A 27,532-nucleotide genomic window follows, 5' to 3' on the forward strand; every position below is an offset into this window, starting at 1 on the left:
ATGAGTTACAATTATATACAATATTTCTTATACTTTAGAGGTTAATCAGCCCTAAACAAACAGTGATTTATTTTTGTCTACATGGTTAACTGTGTACCCAGCCCCAGTCCTAGTGGCCCTGAGAGGGACTAAGTAGGAAAGGACTGCACATGATCTCGCTCAAAAACCTGCCAGTCCATTATGTCTCCATTGTCACCGACTCATTCTTATGAAATTAGTGTTCATGGCACAGTCTCAGCCCTACATCCACAAGAGAACAAAGAATTAGACATGAGATGAAGTGAGTTCACTCCAGCCTGTGGAACTAGAGCCTGTAAAAAGAGCAGTGAGATGTGGGTGGACACAAGGGGATTTAGTGCTGTCTGGATAGCGAGGGCCCCTTAAGAATGGATGGAAACGAGGCTTGAGGGAAGATCGAGGTCGCAAAGGGGGCGTGGGTGAATTAAGTTCATCTGTCGGAATACAACAGATGCCAGAGGAAAGAGAGGGAAAAGAAGGATAAGTAGAAACCAGACCACTGAGATATGTTGTGTGAAAGATAAATTGTAAAGATTGAGTTTTACATGTAATAAAAGAAAAGCTGGGGAACGCAAGAGACAGGAGGCAGGAGGACAAGATCAGAAGTAAAAGATGCTGGGTTGTTACCTGGTCATACTCCAGGGCTCCAGGGTAAAGGGGCCAGCCAAGGAAGAGCTCCGCAATCACACAGCCCAGGGACCACATGTCTATGGCTTCACTAAACGGCAGTCCCAGGATGATCTCTGGAGCCCTGCAGGGAAGAGCACAGACAAACGCTTAATACACAATCAGACGATTACAAACCTTAATCAAAAAGATGATATATGGAGGATGAAGAGCGTCAAAGAGATGTCTCTCTGGAGACAGCTTGACATGAGTCATGTGTTATAACATACAGATCTCCAATAAGCACTACCTAAATAAATCCAGTAACCACATAACGTAATTCTCCGCAAAAAAATATAATACAATATACAATCTGGGAACCCAGCGCCAAATGAAAAGGAAAAACAGCGCCCTCTGCTGTTTTTGACTATCTCAGTTGGCTCTGGGAGGAAGAAAACGTAGCACCCGTGCGCAAGGAAACCGGGGTTTTGGTCTGCCTTCAGCGCATCACTTCCGGTGGTGCGACTATGTTTTCATTCCCACTAACAATATTTCTACACAGAACACTAACACCACTTCTCCCAGAGAACATGGATTGTTTTGGTTATAAGCCCACTTGTTTCTATGATGAAAGAGCAAGTTAAAATGCTCCGCGGACGCTATTGTTAAATTAGTTTCGGTTGGTTTCGAGAGGGGAAGGATCGACGGACACGTGAATCCCGCCCACTACATTTGATTGGGTAAAGCGCGGCCTGCTTCCTGATCTGAAGGCACGCCCACTTGTAGCCCAGTGCGTACACGTTATGACGAACCTCCCCGACAGATTCAAACGCAGAGCAGAATCTGTTCTTGAGAGATTATACAATATATAACCAAAAGCAAGCTAATGTGTATCACCAAGAAACACCACAAAATGGAAATGTCATGGTATTTGTAACAGGAGATGTGATGTATCATACTACATGTATAACCAGTGCCAGGCCACAGTCCAGGCCAGCCAAACATGACCCCTTCAGATTTAGCCAGCAGGTTAGCGGGTCAGCCAAGCTATAGGGTCAGAGCTTTGGCAGGCTACTGTGGTGTCCACGCTGGGTCAATGAGAGGTTAGTGGCATGGTCACATAGGAAATTCTGTAGTGACATGCACGCTCAATGTAGCCACCAAGTAAACAGTCTTAGCTGCTGGTGACGCAGCCCTGTCCGTCTGTACTGAAATGGGCTACGTCACAGAAACTTAGTCGTATGTGCCACCTGGTCATCACATTCTTCTTGAAGATTAAAAAGAAACGAGTACTTTGTAAACGATCTCATTTAAACTCAGCCTATTACTAAAGATAAGACTAAGCAGCTGAAAAACTGAACAGGAATATCAAAAAAATTGAGCATGTGATGTGGCGTAATGGATAGGTTACAACTGAAGAGCCGTGGAATGCAAAGATGTGAATATATATAGTCTTGGAATGTGTGTGTGTGTGACTGTGTGTGTCAAACTTCTTATATCCTAGTCATTTACCGTATACAGACTCACTGCTTAGACAAGAGGTATAATGTTGAAAGATATTAGAGAATTACTTGGGGTGTGGAGAGATTGTTTTAATCGGGCAGTTTCCTTACAGCCAGCTATTTGAAAACAGTACTACTTAATCCATTGGATTAACACAATCTACACAAAGAGCATGAGATTGTAGGGCAATCCTCCCATCACTTCATAGGATTACCGTCTCGCACAGCTAGAAAATGCAGACCAGGGCAATCCTGTGCTTTTTATACTGAGCTTACCTAACCGGCTTTAGCAGCGAGGTAGACGACTAGTCTCAGAGATCTCTGGAGCCATATGGCACTGACTGGCAATTGACAGAGGCCGCATATGTCTGGCGACAGCTAACCTAGGACTTACTAAAATAAGTTTTAGGCTATTTAATCACATTGTCAGAATGAGTGCACGCAACAGCTGCTGAAGACAGCAACATAGCAGCAAAAAACAACGAAGCAGTTATGCTAACCATTTGAGCCTCAGGGATCGTGCCTTATTTATAAGCAGCAAGCATCTCCTAGGGGACTGGGGGGTACATATATATATATATATATATTTATGGTATGGACACCCTCAGTTGTGACATACCATATATCTAAATATTTCTATATCTGTGTTGTACAACCTGTCTGCACTGTTAACATTTGGGATGGGTGAGGGCAGAAATTGTCACACTGGGTACATTAACTGCATCTCTCACAGCACCAAGCACACCCTAAAGGACACCTTGTGCTGTCTCAACACACCTTGGAAGTTCAATTCAAAAACAGGGCCAGACTACATAATGATGCTGCGTGTAGCAGATGGCTTAGTTGCCACAGAGACATCAGAAATTGAACAGATCAGAGCTGGGCATGCTAGAAGCTAATCAGAAGACATGCAATGTTCATGAAGAGAAGGAATGCAAGGACACGATCGGGAGAACGAGTCAGAACTTGCCAGAATTTTCCTTCATTCATGTATTATTTATTACTCATGTATTACCATAAAATGGCTCAAAAAAGGATGTTAGATGATAGATGTCAGGCCAATCTGTTGATTGACAATCTGTTGATTTTCTCATTGTCGGTTTATCTCAAAAGGAAAGGAGCAGGTCTCTCTCCACTAAGGGGATGAGTGGACGTTGCCATAGTTACATGGCTCCGTCCAGTTAAACGCAACTCAACCCTTACCGGCCTCCCGTGAAACCAAATCTATTTTCTATCCTGAGGATATGACGTGTAAGTCAAGGGTCTGCTGAATGCTAGGCAAGCAGTGGCCTCGTGACAATTCAATCTCACGTGGCCCAAGTGAGATGGCCTGTTTTCTGTAGAGACAAAATGCACAGTACATGTAAACACATGTACACATACATGTACACACACCATGTGTAAATAATAATACACTTTATTTGTACAACACCTAATTCATACAAAACATGCGGCTCAAAGTGCTTTTTACATTAACTCATTCACTGCCTCTGACGTAATTGACGTAATTAACCAATACTGCCACTGACGTAAAAAACGTAATTTGATTTTTTTTTTAAATGTATATATATATATATATATATATATTTCTTTTTTTTTTACCCAAAGACCAAGGAGTTATGATTTTTCGAAGATCTAGACTCCCATCCACTTCCTTGTTAACTTAAAACTTTAAAATTCTGTATCTCGGCTCCTGAGTACTGAATGAAAAATCTCTGGCAGTGGGCAAACGCGGCCAGCAATAATTCTGGCAGTGAATGAGTTAAAGATATAAAAACAGGAAACAGTTTAAAGGAAGAAAAGAAAAACTAAAATTAGACAAAATGCCTTAACATTGTGAGAAATTGTGCTTTATTACGTCTCTGTATTCACTGCTCAACAACGTACACACTAATTCAAATAAAGCACCCAAAAAACATGTTCTACAGAGCAAAACAAATGAGTACTGAAATAACCTATAGGTAGAAGGAAACCAGCACTCACGGATATTGTATGACACTTCTAATGTACGGGGCAGCCTAAAGCAGAAAAGCTGCACCATACATTAAAGGTTACTCGTCTATACCATCTGTAAGTGATGGATTCCTTCTACCTAACCTAATATAGATGATTGCATGACCCTGCACTCGGTGAGAGATTCCAAAGACAGTTTTGCTTGCAGCCGTATTGTTACCGAAATACGCAAACTGGACATAATGCCACCAGGCCATCGTTCACTTCAAGATACTAAAAATGTCACATGTTGAACTCATTTGGTCTCCTTCTAAAAGTTTGAAAGTCTGCATGTAGAAAACATCAGTATTAAAAAAAACGGTGAAACCTGGGCAGAGCTTGCCTATTTCTGAGAAGTTGTAGAGCCTATATATCTGAGCTATGGGGTGAAAATTAGGATGAAACCGATGGCTTTCACATTTCATCTTGCTGGTGGGTTTGTACCAGAGGAGACCATACACCAGAGGCACACACAAAGCAAATGCAGAAACTCGAGGCATGAGCAAAACAGCTTTAAGGAACCATTCTACTTCCAGAGGCAATCAGCATCTACGCTGCCTCCATCTCTCCTTCCTGTTCCCATCCCAGACCAGGCTAATGGATCCCTAATGCTGTTAAAAGGGCCCGCTTGGCACCTAAAAGACCATCAAAGCTCACGCCAAAATGACCGCTTGTGCTCACTCTAACCTCCTGTAGCGGCACAAGCACATCACTAGGCCCTGCAGGCTCTCATTAGGCCCCAGAATCAGACCAATTATAGAACATGCATCAGTGTGGAGCTTGAGTGGGGGAGATGGGAGGAGGGAGTGTCAACACCAACAACTGAGCCTACATGGCATCACGGACCACTGAACTCCTCCACAGATTAAAGGCAACTGAGAGGTCTCTTCTTAAACCGTGCTGCTCACCCTATGAATGCCGGCGAGTGATGATAAATGACTTCTGGAGTATATCGATACGTTTGAACTACTTGGGATTAATGAAAGCCTAAGAGAAATTAGAGCTGACAGATGGAAGAATATGCACTTCTCAATATTATTACAGTGCACCGAGTTTTTCATGGCAACCTTCCCAAAGAAAATACTGGAAGAAGATCAACCTGATTGAAAAGTGCAGTGTCGCTTGAATTCAAACATGAGGGTATTACATAAAGATTGTAAAAAGATCAGCTTTCTAGACAAATAACCATATGTTTGGGGAAATTCCTAGATCTGACGGCCCAAAAACACGGTCCAAACCCATGACCGGAAAAAATCTTTTATCGCCCACTCGCCCAGTACTTCCCTCACATGTGCTTCTCATGCTTTAACAGAAGGGCAGAGAACATGGCCTGCCTTTTCTACACTCACAAACTGAAGTTGTTTTTTTCAGTCACGAGACTAGCGTGTGAATATCAGGTCTGCCGTTTGATACTTTCATGCCTCCTGGGTTTATGAAAAGTTGGAAAATGATCGTGAGTGAGACCTGAGAGGTAGGCCAACTCTTGTTGAGGGGAAGTTCAATATGGCTCCACTGTCTGAAATGTCACTGTGTTCAAAGGTTTCCACGGAACCGTGTATGCTACAGGGAAAAACACCTCCAGGAACTGTGCAGATGGGACAAAAAGCAACAGACATCTTCAAAGAGCGTTCTAGGGCTGCTAGCAGTGTTGTCAGTCAGTCCTTCCTTTCAAACATTCCCCAGTGCAAAGCTCACTGCTAGGGTTTCACCCATTCCCTCAGTGCCTGCTAAATACCAATAGCATTTTCTTGGCAAATATATTCCACTTCAGTTAATTTTATGCTATACATAACGTAACTTCAGAGGCTGCATTTTCTACTTAGTTTTTTACATGTATGCATGCAATATGGTATATGGTAGCCAACTACAATAGCATCAAGTCTTGCTATAAATATTAAGAAACCCTGCATTGACGGCAGCGTTTTGTCCACTGTAAGCCAACGCCAAAGCACAATGCTGAGCACAGCACTGGCACGCCATTGCACCGGGCAGAATTGGTCGACACTGCGGGTATGGTAAAGATAAAGCTCTTAGAGCCAGAATGTAGATCAGTTTGGTGTTTCTTCTTCATAGGATAGGAGACATGGATATAGCATCGTTTTCCACCACATAGCCTCAAGATTCCACTAAATTTCTGCTTGTCCCTTGTGGATTGCCTTTGACCAATGAAATCAGGCCGTCTTTGTGGTCAGTGGTCACCGAGTTCAAGAGCATGTTCCTTCACCTCAAACAGCTGCCTCCCTTTCCTCAATCACTCTCCTTTTCCTCCCTGATATTTTCTGCCTCTTATCCCCAAAGCTGTGTCCACAGAACAAACAAACAAAACACAAGGCTAGATCCCAAAGCAAGCAGGGGAAATTTGCTCCCCATCGCTGGCCTGGGGCTTGGGAAGGACTCCTACAAAACTCTGTTCTGCAGCTTGATAACCCTTGCAAGGCCATGCTGTGGACACAAACAAGACTGAAATACAAATGTGACAGGGTCTGATATAACGTGCCGTTATTAAGTAGTGCGTGGTCTTTTTACGAGCTTGTAAGCTTTCAAATTACGTTTCACACATCATAAGAAGATATCTACTTATTTGACCTCAAATGAAGAAGCTGAGAAAAAGTCTTTAACAAAGTTTTTTCACTGGTAAGTTTTTCGCAATAACCATGCCATATAAATGTGGGTTTTTTCTCAACTTCTCTAAACACTATTAAACATTATTTTCATTCGTGAGTGTCGGCCCCCGACACTCACGCAAAAATGGCAAACCGGAAATGTATTTATTTATGTATTTTACAGTTAATAAATATCGTATCTATATGACGTGTTGTTGCTTTACAAAACATCCTTGGGCGCCAGGACTCTGCAGCATTCCTCTTTCAGCATTCTTTCCATTTAATATAGGCAAACACTATAATGACAACGGAGCTACAAGTGGGGTTGCTAAAACAGACTACTAAAATGAATGTTACACAGTATGACTTTAAGGATAAATGATACGCATTTTGTGAAAACTCTTGTTTTCTATACTGAGTGGATTCTTCAACATTAAACTTGTATAATATGAAAAAACAGAGAAAAAAAGACAAACTTTCTTTCCCTTTCTTTCTCTAAACTGTATGATGTTGGTTAGACTAGTCAAGTTGTAGACATTATGTAGCTTTACATTTGTATCAAACTGTAAATTATCACCATGCAAAGTAGATTTGGCTAAGTAAAATGGACCCTTCGCTAAGCCCCACCCACTCCACTCTGTGACTGGTGGTGCGAAGTTAGTCACACCCAGGCCTGGCAGCGCCTGGCACTCTCTGCTTCTCACCCATTGACTTGCATGTTAAATGACGGCTTTTCCCCTTAAAAATAATCGATAATTTCAGCAGCAATAGCTTCAAAATCTCTCCTAAATCTAGTCAACAAGGCCTGCAGTAGGCTATGCACTGGACAAATGTGCATGACATTATTTCAATAAACTAAAAACACGGGAAATGTTAGAGGGAGTTGAGTAATAGCCATGGATACACGACGGTCGTCTGTCTCGACCGTCATGGATGAACTTCAACTTGGTGTTTGCACTTTCTCCATTTATAGCCCGTACATCTACAGAAACGTTCATATGTCAAATATAAAGTGCTTATCCCATGGCCACGGATGTTACATTTATGTACGGGCTCTCAAAAGTACCCGTATCATCCGTATTGTTCAATAAAAAGCATTTTAATCTGATCGCTGGTCATTTTCTCCATATACTTTCAACCAAGCGACCCTATCGGTTGGTAGGTGTATTGCACTCTGATACATTATAACTCTATGAGAAAATGGCCACCGATCGGATTAACATGCTTTTTATTGAACAATACAGAATATACGGGTACTTTTGAGCGTCCCGTGCACCATTTTAACATCCGTAGCCATAAGGTAAGCAATTTATATTTGAAATCTGAACGTTTCTATAGATGTACGGACCGTAAATGGAGAAAGTGCAAACACCAGGTTGAAGTTGATCCATGACTGTAACGGGAGTTTTCATGTACCGCAGGGTAAGACTACAGTAGCAGTTAATAAATAGACGAACAAATGAATGAATATACTTTAACGTGCGGAATCCGAAACAGGCAGCGATGTGATTCTGAATTTTGTTATGATTACGGTGATTAGTGAGTGGGCGAGTGAGTCGTGTAACTTTCCCGACGTTAAACTGTGTATGTGTTCAACAACACAACCATGCAGCCTTGCAGTTTAAACGCAGATTTCAGCTTGGGAAAATAACCCTCCAACGGTTTTGGGTACGTGGAATCTGTTGCTGCCTGGTTCATAGTCATTATAGTCACCATTGCGTTATCGTGGTATTATTCCTGTTCTTGCTATTATGTTGCAAATTATTTTGTGTGTGTGTGTGTGTGTGTGCGGGTGAAATAACATCGACAGCTATGGCAGGTGACGAAAGCTTGCCAGACCTGTGCCAGGCTAACAACGGTTTCTAAGCTGGCATTGGACAATCGCTTTTGGGGTGGGGTTTAGCGAAGGGTCCATTGGAAAGACAATTTGAAAGCCCACCTGGGTCCAACTGTCTCAACCAACATATCAAAACACTGTCTGATAGAGACAAGTCCACTTGGTATTCACGACTGGTTTCCAGTAACTGACATCACTTCGCTGGATCAATTCTGAATTATATTAGTGCAAGTCAGCATGAGAAGAGTTAAAGCCACCCAGGGGATCACCAAAAGCTTAAATAACATGGTATTAGATGCCATAAATCTAGCTTCAGTCACAACCCCTTCCTCTGCTGAGACAAGCAAATGCAGTGGCATAGTCAATATAATAATAGTCCTGATCTGCAATGAAGACATAAAACAAATACAATGCCGGTTATTAAAACAAATTATAATAATTGTAAAGCTCTATATTCCAATGGTAATCATTGGAATAGAGTGTTTCGTTCAGTAACAGGGTCACCCTGTCTCTCTCACTCTTTAGTAAACAAGAAATTCTGTACATTTTCAGGTCTGGATCCCAATTTTAATCAGTCAAGAGAACCCCACAAAGATAATTTATCAGCTTAAATATTATAGTGTGTTTCAGTTCCATTTTTTGTTTTTGTTTCATCACTTACAGTTTCACTTGTTTATCCTGTACAAGTTCTCTCTTGATTGGATAACATTTGTATCCCGACTTCTTTTTACTAAAGAGCTGGAGAGACCTGTTACTGTCAGAGTATAGTGCCATTATTTCAGAAAAAGAATATCACAATTACACCCCCTTTAAATTGTATTTCACGATTCAAACATTCTAGGCCCATATCTGTATTGAAATGCCCTTTGCTGAGAGCACAGGTTAAACAAACTGTTGTTATTACGAGGCAAAGAAATTATTTTATATTCATGGCTATGATCTCACACATAAAATCTTCAGTTAATTCATCCATTTGTAACAGAGCGTAAATGTAAGCAAATGGGACTCTTACTGGCACATTTGGTTACATTTGTACACTCTCAAGGTTAAATTAAGACTGAGAATTTTACGGTGAACTCCGGATATAGGCCTCTAATCCAAACTGGCTCTGTCCTCAGGTGGAGACGGGTGGATGCTCTCATATGTACTTGCCTTTCAATTGACCCCTTTCAATAAATGTACTCATGGGACTAACAATGCAACAGATATAGGCTATGGCTGTTGACAAAGTATCAAGTATGACACATGGGCTGACGGACAAAATGACTGGCTCTATGGGGTAATAATGGAGCTTCACTGCACGTCTCTTCCGAGAACTGTAATTCCACACACCCTCGCCGCATTCTGCATTATTCATTGGAACACAGAGAAGGTCCCAAATAGGGCTGACGTAGTCGCTGTACTCATACCTACCTACACCCTTGTTTGAGAAAACAAGGCCTCGTCACGTTTTCACAGATGTAAACAACCCAGTGGCCTGACATGGGAGCAGCCCTTGAGAAATCTGGGTCAATTCAGGTGCATTGTGGCTCATTCTTTCTGTTCTAGTGCTTTGATGTTTGAATCTGTAGAGTTTAGCCAGTCCTGCTAGAAAGAGTTCCGTTTCAAATGCTACTCCTGTGCCACGATTGACAGAAAATCATCATGGTTTACAGTTAACAAGTAAAGGGTTGGCATTGACAGGGTTATATAAATGGGGGAATAATTGGCAATGACTAAAATTGGAGAGAACGTGAAAAAGAACAAAAACAATTTATGAAAAGAATCGTCATCATCATGGTTGTCAAGCAAACCTGACTGCTTGGTCATAGAGATTAATAAGGCTAAACAGTGCTCTTTCCTCCTATATCCTGCTCAAGTATTGAGGCAGGCTGCTGGAAGCCCCAATACACATTGCACAAACTAATGCCAAACTAATGTCTTAAAATGCACAAACTAATGCCAAACTAATGTCTTAAACTGCTAACTATACAGGGAGGGACAAGATACAGATCTTAAAACCTCTACAGTGGAGAAAAAAAACATTCTGTTTAATCTAACGACTATAATTGGGGCCAGTGTTTGTGTGTGTTTTTGACTTAACGCTTCTGGGAAGTGTGTATATTATCCATATACAGTCAACTTTGCCCCAGATTTTGGCCACTAGGGCACCTGCCTCCCTACTGTGCATGTGCTGACAATTACTTGAGTGAAAGTAATCTGATCCCACCCAGAGTCACCCTCTTCATTCAGTAACTGGCTGCAGGCAGAGAGCGCGCACGCACGCACGCGCGCACGCACGCACACACACACACCTTATTCAACTGTTTTTCTGAGATAAACAGCTATTTTCCTTTTAATCTTATAATAATTACTCTAATGTAATCTAATAATTTAACTGTTGTAATCAGACCGCTGACACAGTCGTAAGATGGGGAGGAGGGATCCTCTCAGTAAACTGTGTAGTTTGGACCATTCATCAATCAAATAAACAAGTTTACATTGCTGAACTACGATGTACATTTCCCTCTATATGCAGTGTGCGAGTGGCTGCAGGACTTAAGATCCCACAGCCTGAGAGGACATCAAGTGAACGTGTTGTGCTGACTGATCCAGTCCGGGAACCAACTGCCTGTGTTTCAGTTCAGTGCGTGATGACGCAACGCAGCTGGAAATCCAGCCAAGCAATGAACAAACTGGGGCCCATTTAACAAAAGCAGAATTAAGTCATTCAGGATTTAAGAAAAGGCCAGGTTTGACCAAGTCTAGTTTCCAAAATGTATAGTCTTCTCTATCCTACTGTATTCCTTTAAACTCTGACATCACAGCTAATAGAACAATGTAACAAATCAACATAATCAACCAGAAAGAATAGAACAAAAAGAAAGGAACTCAATCCAAGTAATGCACATATAGACAGAAATATCCAGTGCTAAGGAGTTGGTGTGCATAAAAGCTTTTGTTAAATGCTGATGCTAAGTTGTGTCCTCAGAAAAACAACTTCCTCTTGTCCTCCATTGCACCAACTCAGCTTCCCACATCACCTCTTCCATATTACCCTGACAAACTATTTTCTCTGTATGCGCAATACATTTCCAATCTGACTCACTAGACTACAACCAAGACACAGAAGTTGGAACCACCAAAGTAAAATGAGCTCCAACTTAAATCAGCAGCAGAGTAACACATTATATGTTCAATACACGTTATAATTTCTAGCAATTAAAAAAATGTTGTTGATGTCGAATGACACGTTTCCAACAAATCATAAATTAGGCTTAACCAGTAACCACATAAAAAAAAAACGAAGTGTCCTTATTCTGAGCATGTCTTTTACCTTGTTCTGTTAAGCACCATTTAACTATGTTTGGATAAGCGCCATACAAATGAATTCATTGTCATTATGTAATAGGTAACCATTAAGCGAAAATAGACAAACATTCTGCAAAATGTGTAGATCTACAAGCTCACAATATGCCGCAACATGACACGTTGTGAAATCGGCTATTTACCGCAAAGAGATTTGCTATATAAGTATAGTATAGAGCCCAGTGGGACACACTGGTCAACAAAGTATATAGTAGGGAATTAAGTGCCAGTGATGATCCCTCGCTCGTGAGGAGAAGCTAGATCAGACATTTACTATTGCACAAAGAAAGCTTTGCAGAGGAAGAAAATAATAATGTAACTTCACAACTCTAGGGGAGACATGAGTATCTAGAATAGTAAGAAGAAAATCTTACTATTCTTACGTTGTAACTCTCACTATCTTACGTCGTACGACTTGTGACACACTGAATACTAATAGTTCATAGTGATGGATCACTTATGACCACCTTTAACAGCATTTAAACAGCCTCTCAGCGTACTGAACAAACACAATATCTCCATTAAGCCTACTTATTGCATACATAAACAGAGTAAGATATCAGAAACCAGCAGCCTTGAAAACAACCCAGCCATGCCAATGTCGTTGACTTCATAGCATGGCCTCCAAACATCAAGGATGGTGTTTTCAAGGCGAGGCCTCACTGAGTAGAAAAACATTAACCCTGCCACAGGGCTTTTCCAATACTAAATACTTACATTACACTTCAGTCATTATTTCTCAAATAGCAACAGTTACCAATATATCTGCCACAACATACACCCAACAGTTTACAGCCTAAGGCATTAATGGAGGCTAAATTAGCACATGAATAATACATGCAGGGCCTGTATTTGAGACTGTGTGCGATGTGTATGCCCCTTTTCCTGCTGAAAATGGGCATACACACAGTATAACTGTTGGCACGCAGGTCATGTTGGCTGATGGGTTCAAGGCACAGCATTGTTTTTTTTTCTCTGAACTGTGTGTGGGCAGTATGACTGTGCCCAGACGTCAATAAAAAAAAGCCTCCTTGTCATAACCAAATGTGGTAAACGAAATGTAAAAAATACAATAGAAAAGAATCCAGCTCTCAGTCAGATAGAGAAAGAAATCTCCCCAGTCAAGGTGGCAGAGAATCAAAATGCCCTAGGAAGGGTGCTGGCTCAGTCAGTTAGTGCATGGAGTCCATGGACCACATGCTCCTTGTGAGTCGCGAGGACCCGAGTTCAAATCCGACTCCCGTCATGTCTTGCATATCTCCCTTCTCTCTGTCCTCGGTTTCCTGTCTCTCTACACTCTACTCTTCTTAAAAATGCACTGGGAAGCGAGCCATTACAACTTGCCAATAAAAACACAACTAAGCCTACAATGACTTGTAAGGTCTTCATAACAGCAGTATTATATTTAACCAATATGACGGACATCTTTAACCAATATGACGGACATCTTTAACCAATATGACGGACATCTTTCTATCTATATTGGCCTCCTGTTTGAAAATCAAGGCATTGATGATTTCATACCTGTGCAATACATGTAACAAATATTTTTGTTCCACATTTGTATTTTTTAAGAGTTCACAGGCAGTGATTTGAGATAAGCTATATATTACACAACTGCTATGATTCCTCCGAGTCCGGCCTGGCGGGCCGGGTGCTCCACAAACACATTTGGTCATGTCTGTGTGGGAAGCTGGCAGGGGAGGCCAATCGCTGTACGACTCCTAATCTGCAATAGTCTAATCGCAAAGAATTTAGATAATCGTAATATTTTTTTGCATAATCGTCATAATCATTTCCATGTTGAAAAAAATAAATACATTTTAATGTCATTGTGGGAATAGCAGATCTATGAAATAGCAGATCACGATGTGACGTGTTTTGAGCTTGCAGATCGGCTATTTCCACTGGTCATATATATAAAGTATAAAGTTAAAGCCAAACAAAAATGTGATTTTTATGCATAATGTTCCAATGTTCAGGCAACGACAGAAACGCAGTCATAATCGTGACAGCCCTATAGGGGTAACTCTGATGTTTATCAGAGAAGACAGGTGGTTGTCTGCACCACATATATACATATACATACATATACATATACATATACATATACATATATACACACATCATATATACTGTATGAATACACCGTATACTATAGATAGGTAGGTAGGCAGGCAGGCAGGCAGACAGATGTACCGATGTATATGAAGATACTTCACATACAGTACAGGATATTTTGCCAAATAGATTTTGACATATGATAGATGCTATTTTTGTACTGTCTATTATTAAAAAAGTACACACTACCCACGGGACTTAGAGCCTTCAATATATTTACATTCCACAGACCGCCAGTCTGGAAAAAAATCTAATGGGCCTAATATAGTGATGTGGTGCAAAAAGATCAAAGTACTGTAAACCAACAACTTCCAGCGTACTGCCATGTAATAGAAAAAAGGAACTATAATGTCAACACCAAATCGGGAAGGGGACTTTAGACAGCTATAAATTAACCCATTCAATCCGGGAACGTATCTGTGTCATTTTAGATTTGTTTTTGCTATAGCCTATAACCATTATTTTATACTTTGACTATTCAAAAATAGCAGATATGGGGCCCCTGCTGGCCTAGCGGTCCAGGCACATACCACATATGCTGGTCCCGATCCCGACGACCTTTGCTGTGTGTCACACCCCCCCCCCCCATCTCTCTCCCCAATTCCTGTCAGCCAACTTTCCTAGAAGAAAAAGAAATATCTTAAAAAAAAAAGGAAATTAGCAGATACTATACAAGCGGCACAGAGTGCCGCTTGTATCGTGAAAATGTGTGCAAATCTTTGAATATATATATATATATATATATATATATATACACAACATTTTCTACTCAAATCTTTGCTTCTGGGGTTACCTGAACAAAACTCTTTCATGTGAAGGACCCCCAAAATTATATGTATTTGGCCGCAGACCCCCACCACCAGGAGCAAAGATTTGAGTTAAAAATGTTTGCTTTAAAAAAAAAAGTATATCGCCTATATTCAAAGAGTTGCACACATTTTCACGATTTCTTTCAAAAATAGCAGATCTACAAGCTTGTGAGCTTGTAAATCTGCTATTTTTGAATAAAAAATATGACTAAAATATGACTAAAATCTAAAATGACACAGCTGCGTTCGCGGATTGAATGGGTTAAGTCGGGATAGTTTTTCCTTTGTTCCTCTTGTAGAACATAATGTTATTGGGCTGTGTTTACTCTGTCTGTTGCTAACACCAGTAGGCTGAGAGACAGCCTTGATGAATGATTGATGAGCATCGAGCATGCTTAGCAAAGTGAAAGACGACAGACAAAAGAGCTTGGTGGTACCTGAGAGGAGATAGGTTGACCATACCAACGCCCACAGACACAGGACACCCAATAAACCATCGGTGCTGTACTGTACATGCACACGCAATACACAACTGAGATTATGTCCGTTTAACTTTAACACCTAGCAACAAGCTGAAAAAGAAAATAAACATTAACACACAATCCAAAACATAAGCATAAGATTGAGGGCTAGCGTACGTCTATCAGGACTCCAAAAAAGGGACAGAGATGAAAAGCCAGAGGTAGAAGATCCATTAATAGCCCCGCGGGATACCCGTTTGGGAGTCATTTGGTTCCCTTATAAACGGTCATTGTGGTGGACAGAACGTTTACAGCGTGTCATCTCTGTTCAACGAGGACGTACTACGTTAAGTGGCAATTCCTCAAATATTACACAGTGCATCTGCACTGACGTCATGCTAGTGCGTCAGCTATTGGAACAAGGTGAAAACACAAGGCCACAGAGTACAGACAGATGAAAGAGCAGCATTCAGACAGTCTAATACAGTGGATTCCGGCAGGGCATCCATAGGTTTGTTTTTATTGCTGAACGTACCGCAACTGTAACATGAACAGATAAGATGAACCTTTATTGATCCCTGCAGGGAAATTCAGGTGTCATAGCAGCAACAGCAGTAAGATTGAAACACGGGAGAGATACAGGTGGGAAATAAATATTAGCCAATGGATTTTCGGATTGCTTATTTGTCTCGCTCCTGGTGTGTAAGAACCTTAAGAGTCAAGAACCAAACCAAAGGTAAATTCTTTGAAAATAAAGTGTCCACCATAACAGGCATTTCCAACACTGACAGTGCGGTAAGGTACAGTAACAAGAGAGACAATTCACTTCTTAAAACCAAACCAATGGAAGTTTCTGGCTGCATAGCACTGCAAAAACAACAGAAACAGAATGGCTGACAGTCTGCGAGCCGGGGCATAATGAACCAAATCTTCAAGGTCCACTGGATTACAGCTACAATCTAAACTAAAGCCTAGAATTATAACATTCAGGCTCAACAAACAGATCTTGGAATAGAGAAGGCTAAGGGGGTCAGTGCTTCACCAATAACAGTGTCAAGGAGGAGAAATGGTAGCCTGGCCAATCAGCGTCAGCGCTCAGGGTCCTGTGATTGACAGACGCTGACACATGATAATGTGAATTCACGCAACCGGGATGGTTTACCAGGCAAGGGGAATGGTAAACTAATTAACCATATGAACCCTAGCGCCCGTCTTCTTGGGGCGAACCTTCGGCAAAAATAGCACATCAATAAGCTCACAACGTGTTGTGTTGCAATGTGTTGTGAGCTTGTAGATCCGGCAAACAATCCAAAGAGATTTGGTGTGGAGGGGGGAAAAAAAAGGAGTGGACCAAATACGGACCCTTGGTGTACCCCGATCAGCAAAGTATATACTGTATATGGTTTAAGTGGTTAAAAAGCACTACTACCAAATTGGCTGAGGAGGTTCAGGAGGGGAATTACGTAGAACACAAACTGTCTAAATCTGAGGCCGCACGTCTAAAAACCTAGCTGAGAATGAATAAATTAACTCACTACATGAAATTTATTTTGGTCTCTGTGCACACGTACACCACCCACTCTCTCACAAACTCATATACACACACACACACACACACACACACAAAATACAAAACAGCTGACGATAGATTTGGTTGACCTTGAACACGCAAGTGAGACCTCTCAAGCATTTCACTCTGCCCCCTTTCATTCTGGCTGCCCATGCACTTTACCATCTATAGAAGTCAAACCACACTGGCTGCTAGCTATTTTAAGCACCTTTCCTCCCCTTTGCCCTACAACACCACACCCTCACCGTATGTTGTGGGAGCTCCTCTCAGTCAGACGGTTATTGAACATAGAATGTCAAGAAGATCCTAATCAAATGTGTGCGGATTAGAGTGTAATCAACATTGTAGACATCAGTCACATCTATTACTACAAATACTAAGATATATTGATATTAAATTCAATTTTACTTCAATTCCAAAAGTGAAATACAAAGAATATTCACATTATAAAATCTGTGAAAAATCGGTCGAAGGTTGTGGTGTTTACACTTAGTATTCTAAATTAGCGGCTAAACGCATGCAAATCACACAAACACACTAGAGGAAAGGTTATGGGGTCACTCAAATGGTTAGGGTTCTCGGCAGGTTTTATAGATATCGTGTGCTATGGTACATTTTAGCCTAATCATGCTGCTGCTACGCCATGCAGTCACCAAAACTAGGTGAATGAAGGCGGCGGTGCAAAACATTTCAAGCAATACAGCAATACAACCAGTTACTTTTTAGATATCTTGTTTGGGAAAAAAGTGTTGGAAAGACAGACGGAAAGACATTGCCATCCATATAGAGCCCTGCAACTAGTGGAGCTAAAAAGCAACTAGCACCATGTACTGTGTATACTGTAAAAGTTAACTAGGATTCAACCATATTTGCCACAATTAATTTCGACTTTTCCACATGGACTATCTCCATTTGTTCTCTATAGAAACGTGCCCATTTGTCAAGGAATAGTGGAGGGCACTCACCACCCTATTCATACCAGATAGTAATGGAAAACATGTCAAACTATGTTTTGTTACCTTTAAACATATAGCAGGTACAGTAGGATCTGTAGAAAATAAATAAAACAAACTCAAGAATCACATTGTCAGTTCTTTCCTCTCCCTTTTCCAATCACAATCCTGGGCACGATAAAAATGAAAGTCACCTGAAAGGCATAGCGACACGTCATCCAATTAATTTCTGCCAACTGTGGGCCTTAATGGCAAACTACTCATTAAGGGTGAGGGTGACTTTCCTCGTTTGATCAACAAAAGTTATATGGCACGTTATTCACATCAGTCATGGTATAGCTTGCCTTAGGGAAGGACTTTAGGTTGGATATAAATCTTCATTGAACCTGCTCTTTTCGGACACGATTTGTATTAACACTAGTGAACAATATCCATTTGTAGGAAAACCTCATTATCATTCCATGTCTCTCCACCAAAGACAGAAATGTTGTAAGCTGTAAATTGCATCAAGAAAAATGGAGCCGAAGAAATTAGTCACAAAAGCTCATTGCAAACAGAGCGGACAAACAATAGTCACAGCAGTCGTACAGTTAACTTCCTTTTCCCACATTAAGTCAAAAGAAGACCACAGTTCTATTCTGAGCAACTTCCCGAAATGTGGTGCATTTACCAGAAGTGAGCGAATATGGGTCTGTTCATTAACACAACTTGGCCTTCATATGTTTCTACAAATACACCTTTAAATGAGAGGCCCTGTGGCAAATCAAATGAAATACACTAAAATTAAATGTAATTCAATAACAAATCAAAAACAGTCAACATGTAATCAACAGCCTGAACAACAGCAGCATTGTGGATCATAGTGTAAAGTATTGGTGTTTTTCAGCTTTTCCCAAGAACAGCAGCAAAACAATACAGGTCATGGCAACTGTTCGCTTCTCACCTCTGACAGAGAGGAAATCTACAGTGACTGCAAACAAAACCAGCTATTTGCATGTTCCTTCCACAGCACACTGCTTCGATCGCTCATCGTGGAGCCAGCACAAATTATTCAAATGTCATGTAAATGCCTCTACCACAACAGATATCACTGAACTGAATGTTCCGCACTGACAGGAAAGCCCAGTCCATCGTTTCTCATCACCTATGACAGACACCAAGAACAGTTGTTCTTAAAGTCTCATCACCCCTGGACGTAACATAGCCAACTCAAAGAACTTAACTGAAATCCCACTGCAGTCGTTATCACAATCCCTTTATGTGACAAGTGCAATAGATGTAGAAATGTGGTGGCACTGAAGCATACAGTTTAAACCAGTGGCTCTCCCAAATGGTGTGCCATGATGAGGTCCCTGTGTGCCTTGGGATTTCATGACAACGGACATACAATATATATTATACACACACAATAAAAACTTCTCATGAACATGGTCAATTCTCAAAAAGCCAAGACATCAAATGAAAAATAATATAGTTACTTAATTGAGTAGTAGACATTGAATTTGCAGACTCAAACACAATAAAATAAAAACAGGACATGCATGCAATTAATTTATCCACTCACTTCTAAAATGGACATATTTCAAAGCATTGCCAGCAGTTCTGAACTATAAATGTGCTTAGTTGAAGTTCCATGGAAAACTACCCTATGGTACTGCCAAGTTGCCAAATGTCTGCAAAGTACGCTGCGTTTGTTTATGGAGCAGCCTCAACTTTTGATGACATTGCAGAATAAGAGTCCTGGGACTGTTGTTGGATGATTTGGGGAAATTTACAAAAAAAAAAAAAAAAAAAAACTTAAGAGTCAGGACAAAGACAGAGTTGGTAATGAAATCGTTTTTTCAAGATAGGCGAGAACACAAATACCCAAGTGTAACCTGCTCTATCAAAATCAGTCTAGTTGACACGCTAGCGGAGAACAGTTTAAACGATAAGTTTGTCAACAGCACTGATGGGTGCTGGGTGCTGGGTGTTCCCCCCCCCCCCCCCCCCCCCCCATCAACCTTGAAGACTTTCCCAATGGACCCATAAGAGTCGATCGGTACACTCTCACAGTTACAAATGGATAAACACTGAGGATTTTACTGTGTACATTAAGCAGCTAAGATACACAATTATATCAGACAACTTCCAAGTCAATAGAAAGCATTTTACAAATCTCATGTCAACAATAAGCTGATTTGCCCCAAATATTTTTTTTTTAAAATATGCTTAATGGCTTATTGGTTCATTTGCATATTTGTTCACACTCAGGGAGGCACAATAATGTCGTTTCAGACTCACAACTGGTTGTTTTTCTTTTTCAGTTCTTAATGCCGACAGCTCATCAGAGAGAGTACTGCTTGACTAAACAAATTAACGTAAGCCACAAGAAAATTAAACACACAACGCGTATCTTAGTTTAGGATAATTTCAGAAAGGATGACGACAAAGTTGAGTGCACATTTTGTGAACCAGTGCTCAAATACACAGTGGGAGCATGAGCATGCCGAATATGTCACAAACATGTTAAATCATGTAAAACTCAAGCACCCGTGTGTCCAAGCAGACAAACAGGCAGGCAACAAACAACAATCATGCCCATGTTCATGCAAGGGGCAAGACGGTGTGTAAAACATTTAGTTAATGTCAGCATTCCCCCCATATATTATTATTATTATTATTATTGGTGACGGTGGTGGTGTATTTTGAAAGGAGCCTAAATAAATACCATTCTGATGGGTACTGTATTTCAGCCTTACTAAACATTAATTAACCAGATAATGATGTTGGCCAACCGGTTGCAAAACTAGGCTGTCCGTTATTCCAATCCCTAGGAAGGTGTGACTGGAAAAACAGCTTATTGCGTATTCAAGAAGAGAGATTTGACAAAGAAAAGGTCTGACGTTACCCAGGCATTTTTCAGGAAGGGATTTGAGTGTGCAAAACACAAAGAATACAGATGATTTATCATGGACTCAAACATGTATCAATTGCCTTTTAAATGCTTCATCTGTTCTCAGAGACTTTTAACTTAAACACTATATACTGTACAAACTTCCGTTCGTTGACTGGGGGGTATTCATACTTAGCCCCCTCTAAATCAATTCTCTTCGCCAAAATTGCCGATCTAAAATCTCACAACACGTCGCAACACTGAATGTTCATCTACTATGACGTGCCCAGAAGAGGGGCTCTAGGGTTCATATGGTTAATTATGTTGACAAATAAAAAGCACGCTTCGGGGGTTTAGCCACATCCTACCTTAAAGCCACTCATACGCCCATACCCCCAAACCCCCAGCCCACTCTCCCTATTTTGCCGTAACCCTCCACCCCCGACCCCCACGATGGTTGATGTAAGTCTTATATTCTAAGAGGTTAGCCTTGCTTGTTAATGACCATCCTCAGTACAACAGTAGGTAAGGTGTGTGTATTGCTTACCACCTGATGTACCATCAGCCATCTCTGTGTTGCTCACACTGTACAGAGCCAAAACAGAGACTTGAACTATCACAAGCTGTGGTTGGCTGTATCATTTTTCATGCAAGCTTGACTGATGTTGCTCTTTGTGGCAATGGAAAGTTAATTGTCTCTAAGATCATCCATTTTGGCACTGGTGCAGGACAAATGTTACAACAGCAAAAGGAACACACAACAGCTTGCTGATCCAATACTTTTACTGTGCAAAAACACAAACGACTTTTCGATCAGTGACGAATTTGACTGAACCTTGGTTCTTGGATATCAAGGTAGTCGAAGAAAACAACATTCTGGCTACCAACCTGTTATGGAAGCCCACAGATAAGAACAAGCACTCTTCTTTGTTGTGATTCCTATCATCCTACATCCTACAAAAGAGCCTGCAAATCAGTCAATTCAACAGATTAAGGATGATTCGGAGCACAGACCATACCTACAAGGAACAATGTCAAGAAATGTCTAAGACGTTCACACAAAGAGGATATCCTGACACATGGATATGTGATGCAATGGAAAAGGTCAATCACATCTCCTAGTCACAGTGTGCAAACTCCAGTAGAAAGAATATGGAAATGGGAAAAGACTACAGTACGTGCTTCCTGACATATTCATCATTGGGAAATGAAATCAAGGGTGCCTGGTGCCTCAGCCTGAGCATCCATATGCTCCTAGTGAGCATGACGACCCGGATTCAAATCTAGCCGTCGTCTTGTATCGCATCTCTGCCCTCTCTCTCGGCCCTTGGTTTCCTATCTCTCCATCTGTCTACACTGACCCATTATTAACTCTGATAATGCACTAAAATAAAAATAAAAAAGTAAAGCGCCACCAAAAGTTGTGCATAAAAGAGCAACCTACAATACTGGTCAGTCAGGTCAGAACAATTATTTATTTTAATACACAACTAAAGACCTTTCCGTTTGCTGCTGCCTTTGATTGATTTTTTTCTCCTTTCTTTTCTCCTCTGCACTATAACTGTATCTATTCATTTATTACTGTTGTTTTATGCATCCTAATTGCCTTGTTGTTGAAATGTGCAATACAAATAAAATTGCTTTGCCTTGTGGCCTTGCCTATGTGGGACAAACTAGCAGGGCCCTAAAAACCCATATATAAATGGGACATTATGTTGCATTATTGACATATGTGGGGTACATTTATCCCATAGAGGGGGAAGCATCCACAACCTCCTACTGCAGAAGGAGGTATATTGGATATAGTATATCGGATATTGGATATGATGTATATGTACATTGCAACCTGGACGTCTTAATGAGGACTATTATAACATATCACCTTTTCTCAAAATACTGACATACATTGGTCAATGACTAATCATGCTGGACTGTGATTTTGACTATGTTTGGTAATTAGATCTGTCTGGTAGATCTGTTTGATTCCATTTGATCTGTCTGCTTTTCATCAGTGATGCACCTGTAATCTGCCATTTCAATATATTGATTTTGTATTGATCATATTATATATATATATATATATATATATATATATATATATATATATATTACTCTTTAGTAATCGTCTTTGTACTTCTAATCAGCGGGATCTGTTACAAACATATAGCTTTCCTGTAATCTGCCATTTCAATGTATCGATTTTGTATATCATTATATACCATATTATTACTCTTTTGTAATCGTCTTTGTACTTCTAATAAACGGGATATTGGTTGTATACAGAAGCTCTGTGAGACAGTTCTCCTATTGCATCATTCTCCTGTTCACGTGATGCGGTAGTCTAGAAAGGTCATGGATTACTGTAATTATTTCACCTGAGGAAGCCTAAACTTGGGGTTGAAACATTGTGTAGTAGTAGTAGTGTACAGTACATTTGCACAGTATAAGTATATGAGCAGCAAGTGGTTGTGCTGCCTTTTTCCTTTTGATACAGTCTCTACACTCTATGCTGCCAGGTTGTTTCCAAAGACAGATTGACTAATTAAAGGGAAAGACCACTCATTTTCAACATTGAACTATGTATAAGAAAAAAGTCCCCCCCCCCTTCTGTGTTGCCTAGAAAAAGGATAATTGATTGTGGTCATGTGATCAGTGACATACGCAGGGTGTACTTTTGGCTCCGCCCCCTCAGCCAAAAGTACACCCTTCGTATGTCCGACAATTTCACTTGATCACGTCACCATGTAGGCAGACAGACCTCAATGCCCACTGTGTGTGTGTGTGTGTGTGTGTGTGTGTGTGTGTGTGTGTGTGTGTGTGTGTGTGTGTGTGTGTGTGTGTGTGTGTGTGTGTGTGTGGGGGGGGGTGTGTGTGTGTGTGTGTGTGTGTGTGTCCTGAACAACCTTTGAAACTAGTTGTGAATTAAAGAGGGTGACTTTCAGGCCAAAGGCAAAAAAATAAGACTTTGTTGTAAGAAGAACCTTATTGTACACCATCTTCATCTGAGGAGACCACAGGGAGACTTGAAGCCAAAAGGTCCACTCACAGTCACAGTCTGTCTGAGTGTGAAACAGAGGTACAGACCAGACACTAAACTGGGTCACCCCTTACATAACGGTTGATATTATTTGAGGCCAGTTTCTCCTAACCAAATCTCAAGCATTTGCAGGGTGCAGCCAAGGTAATTTGTCCTGCTGCTTTTTCCATGTGCATATCCAGGAACATCAGAAACACAGGCAGCCATCTAACATAAACATTAGAGAACTGCTACCATCAGAGCACACAGTAAGCTTTGGAATGGTGTGGCCCCATGTCTGATTCTAAATGAGTCGCCGTGTCCTACAACTTGCTGTGTTACATCTGACTTTTATTACACAAGAGAATGTGAGGTTTGTTTATAGGTCTTAGCTTTTGTGAGTTACTGCGTAAAATTAGGGCAATGCCTGAATACATTTCATACAGAGATGACTTTCCAAACATTCAAAGTTATGTCATCACTGAAGAAATTAGCCTACGCATTAACACTTGCCATTAAATATTTGCCTGTCCGGCTCCTTGCCAACAGCACTTTAACAAATCCTTGAGGCCAAATGTACATCTCCCTGACTGCAAACAATAGAAGATGCTCACAAATTCAGACAGGCAGTCGATGATTTGTGCCAAAGCCTGCTTTTAGAACACCATTTCCTTTCCCAGGCAGCAGGGAACATGGACGAACTCTCCACTACCAGTAAACACTGTGGGTCACATTTTTTCAGACTTCGTGGTATGTGGCTACTGAATGGAGCAGGATGTTATGCAGCATGGGAGACATTTCCTCGCCTTGCCTCAACGAGGCCTTTTTTTTTTTACTTTCAAGGTCGGTACACCAACAAAGACTATCTTTATCATGCATGCACTACTCACCTATAGTACCGAGACTGGAGGTATGTGGAGCACACTGCTTTGGACACATGACTGGCTGAACCAAAGTCTATCACCTTCACCCTGTAGGGCTGCCTTACAGGGTCCACCAGCATAATGTTCTCCGGCTTTAGGTCTGCGTGGATCAGGCCCATGGTCTTCAGCTTCCTCAGGGCTGTGGCCACCTGCTGCAGCACAGGTCGGATCACCTTCAGTGGCAGTGGGCTGAACTTGTTCTGCTTCAGGAAATCGTACAGGTTCTGCTCAAGCATCTCAAACACCAAGCAGGTATGGCTGCGGTGTTGGAAGCATTCAAAAGCCCGCACAAGGTTGTGTTCATCCGCGTTCTCGCCACTCAGTCGCGCCAGGATGCCCACCTCAATTTGGCCCTGCCGAGCGTAAGACGGGTGGTTCTTCAGGATCTTCACGGCCACCACCTCACCCGTGCCCCTCTTCCAGCACTTCACAACCTGGCCAAATGTGCCGCGGCCCAAGAAGTCCAGCACCTCATAGGTGTTCTTCATGGAGCACAGGACTTCGTGCTGCACAAGCTGGTAGTCACCATCAATGCCTCCTGTTCCTGCTACACCTCCTCCTGCTCCTGTGCCCTGTTTGGAAGGGCCTCCCCCGGCCCCTGCGGCCGCAGGTGCAGGCACAGCCGCGTTCCCCACATTCGTCGCTTGCAACATGGCGGGCAACATGGACAGTTCCTCCACTATCTGCATGGCGCTCCCTCGATTCTCCAGCTCCTCGCTCTTACGTTTCAGCCCGCATCGCTGGGAGCTGTCCGCCGAGTTCAAACCTCCGCGCTCCTCCTCTTCTTTATTTCCCTCTTCCTCTTTTTCTTGTACACCTCCCCCACCTCTCCCCCTGCAGCCCTCTCCCCTTCCCCCTCTTCCTGCCCCTGCTGCTCCACTGCTGCCCCCACTTCCTGTGTCCGTCCGCTGCTGTCCCTGTGAGGGGAGGACAACCCCTGCGTCCTGGTGCTTGTGGGCCGCAGTAGCTGGGCCTGCTCGTCCTTCTTTCTTGCCGGGCTGTTCCCTCGGTACGCCACGCACTACCACCGTCTGCACCGGGCGCTCCTGTCCGCCGCGTACTTTCACGCCCGCCACCGAATCTCGGTTCACAAACGAGGGGGCTTGTTTGGTCGGATGAGCGATGCCAATGGTTCTGCCGTTCAGATAAGTCCGTGGATGGGCCCTCTCATGGTACACACTGCTGCTGGGCTCGACTTTGAGTTTCTTCACACTGCAAAAGGCACTTGTCTGGGTTTGATAAATGTGTGGTGGGTAGACCAAGACTTGTGAGGCCATACCTGCACAGAGAGAGAAAAGAAAAAAAGTCGATCATTAGCTTGTAACTATGTCAAAATGTACTTTAATAGTGACCATATTTCGTTTAAAATCTATAATGTGTGGTTAATATAGATATCCCTAACCCAAAGATATTCCAGAAATATTTTTATAATGCAGATAGCCTACTTGTCAAACATCTGCTGCATTAAATAACACCTTGTGATATAGATAGCCACTTCCTAAGAAATTGTGGAGGTGAAACACTGTCATGAACATCATTCTCAACCTAAATGTAGCATGAGCCATTTTCTTTATAAACATATATTTTTTGCAACAGGAAAGCTTCACCGCAACACACAAGTTTACGCAGGACAACATCCTCCAGTAATTTCCATGCAGGTCTCTACGCAACGCAACCAATGTCGAGAGAGAGGGGGAGAGAGAGAGACAGATAGACGGACAGAGACAGAGCACAGGGATTGAAAAATGGTTTGGAATAAAACCATGAGGCATCTTCAAGCACATACTATGCAGCCACCTCTAAAATTACAGGGGAAGTTCCTCTTTCCATCTTTCCCTTCCTCTCTGATTTTGAGCAAAACAAGAAAACAATGCCATCCTAGAGCATATTACGTCCTGCCAAAATATCTTGAAACTGGATTATGTCTCTGGCCAAATTGAGCAGACAAAGAGGGTAGGGAAAATTTGAGGTTTTAAGATTTTGCAGTTCCATCTTCAAAAGCAGTAGTCTGCTCTGGCACAATGGCCTTATCAGGCCCTAGCCATGTGCCCTCCTAGAGCCCACAACCTACTTCCTTTATTCTGGGGCACATCCACTGACATCAAAGGAGCTCATCCCCGTCAGCTCTTTGACTTTAATCAACAGTGCCTTCAGGGAGCCATATTTAGAAAGTGAGCATGCCTCATCTCCAAGACTGTCACACCAGGCTTCTAAAAGACTCTCCTATCTCGCACATAACAACACTGGTGGTGATGAATCACATGCACATGCTGGAGATAACATCACATCAAGCAAAATAAATAGATTATACCTTTTCTGACTTGGTGGCAGAATCAATACACTATAATTAACAGTTGCCAACGGAGAGAATAAACACCCACAAGTCAAGCCCACAACTTTTAAAAGCTGGATGGCTGGCTGCACAGCTGTAATCATGAACAGGCTAAGAGTATGTTCATTGTTCAAACTGTACGCCTCGGTGAATTCAATGCCAGCAAGGACAATCTTTAAGTGTGATAACAAATACGTAACCTCTATTCACTCACACCGCCTTTAATATTTTTTATCTAGCAATATAATGGATTCCATTTTGGAAAGGGGCTTATGTATGAAGCTGCCAAACAGTGTAACCAATGGATGAATACATTGCGAGGAAGAGGGACAGGTTTCAAGTTACGCAATCAGTGTTGCATCGGTGTTGTTTACTTTCATTGATTGATTGATTATATACTTTATTAACAGTTTGTAAATAGTACAGTGGTACGATTATACAATGGTGCTAAAAGGATAACACTTGTGGTCCTGTGTATTCAATTCATAGAGATACCTGGCTTCACTCTCACTGCCCCTACATATTTGAAGATGTAGTAGCCTTTTCAACAATATTCTGGGTCAGTC

General features: G+C 41.7%; 1 protein-coding gene across 2 annotated transcripts in view; it reads right to left on the reverse strand.

The window, feature by feature from the left end:
* The window catches only part of hipk3b (homeodomain interacting protein kinase 3b), a 56,102-nt gene that overhangs the window by 21,050 nt on the left and 7,520 nt on the right, over positions 1-27,532 (reverse strand). For both annotated transcript variants that reach the window (XM_080443291.1, XM_080443290.1), the window contains exons 2-3: positions 24,602-25,913; positions 646-769 (exon numbers count right to left, since the gene is read on the reverse strand). In XM_080443291.1, coding sequence (XP_080299417.1) covers positions 646-769; positions 24,602-25,913 — 1,436 coding nt within the window. The remainder of the gene's footprint in view (positions 1-645; positions 770-24,601; positions 25,914-27,532) is intronic.

Source organism: Gymnoscopelus braueri, assembly GCF_963280865.1.
Source record: "Gymnoscopelus braueri genome assembly, chromosome: 1".
NCBI classification, from domain to species: Eukaryota; Metazoa; Chordata; class Actinopteri; order Myctophiformes; family Myctophidae; genus Gymnoscopelus; species Gymnoscopelus braueri.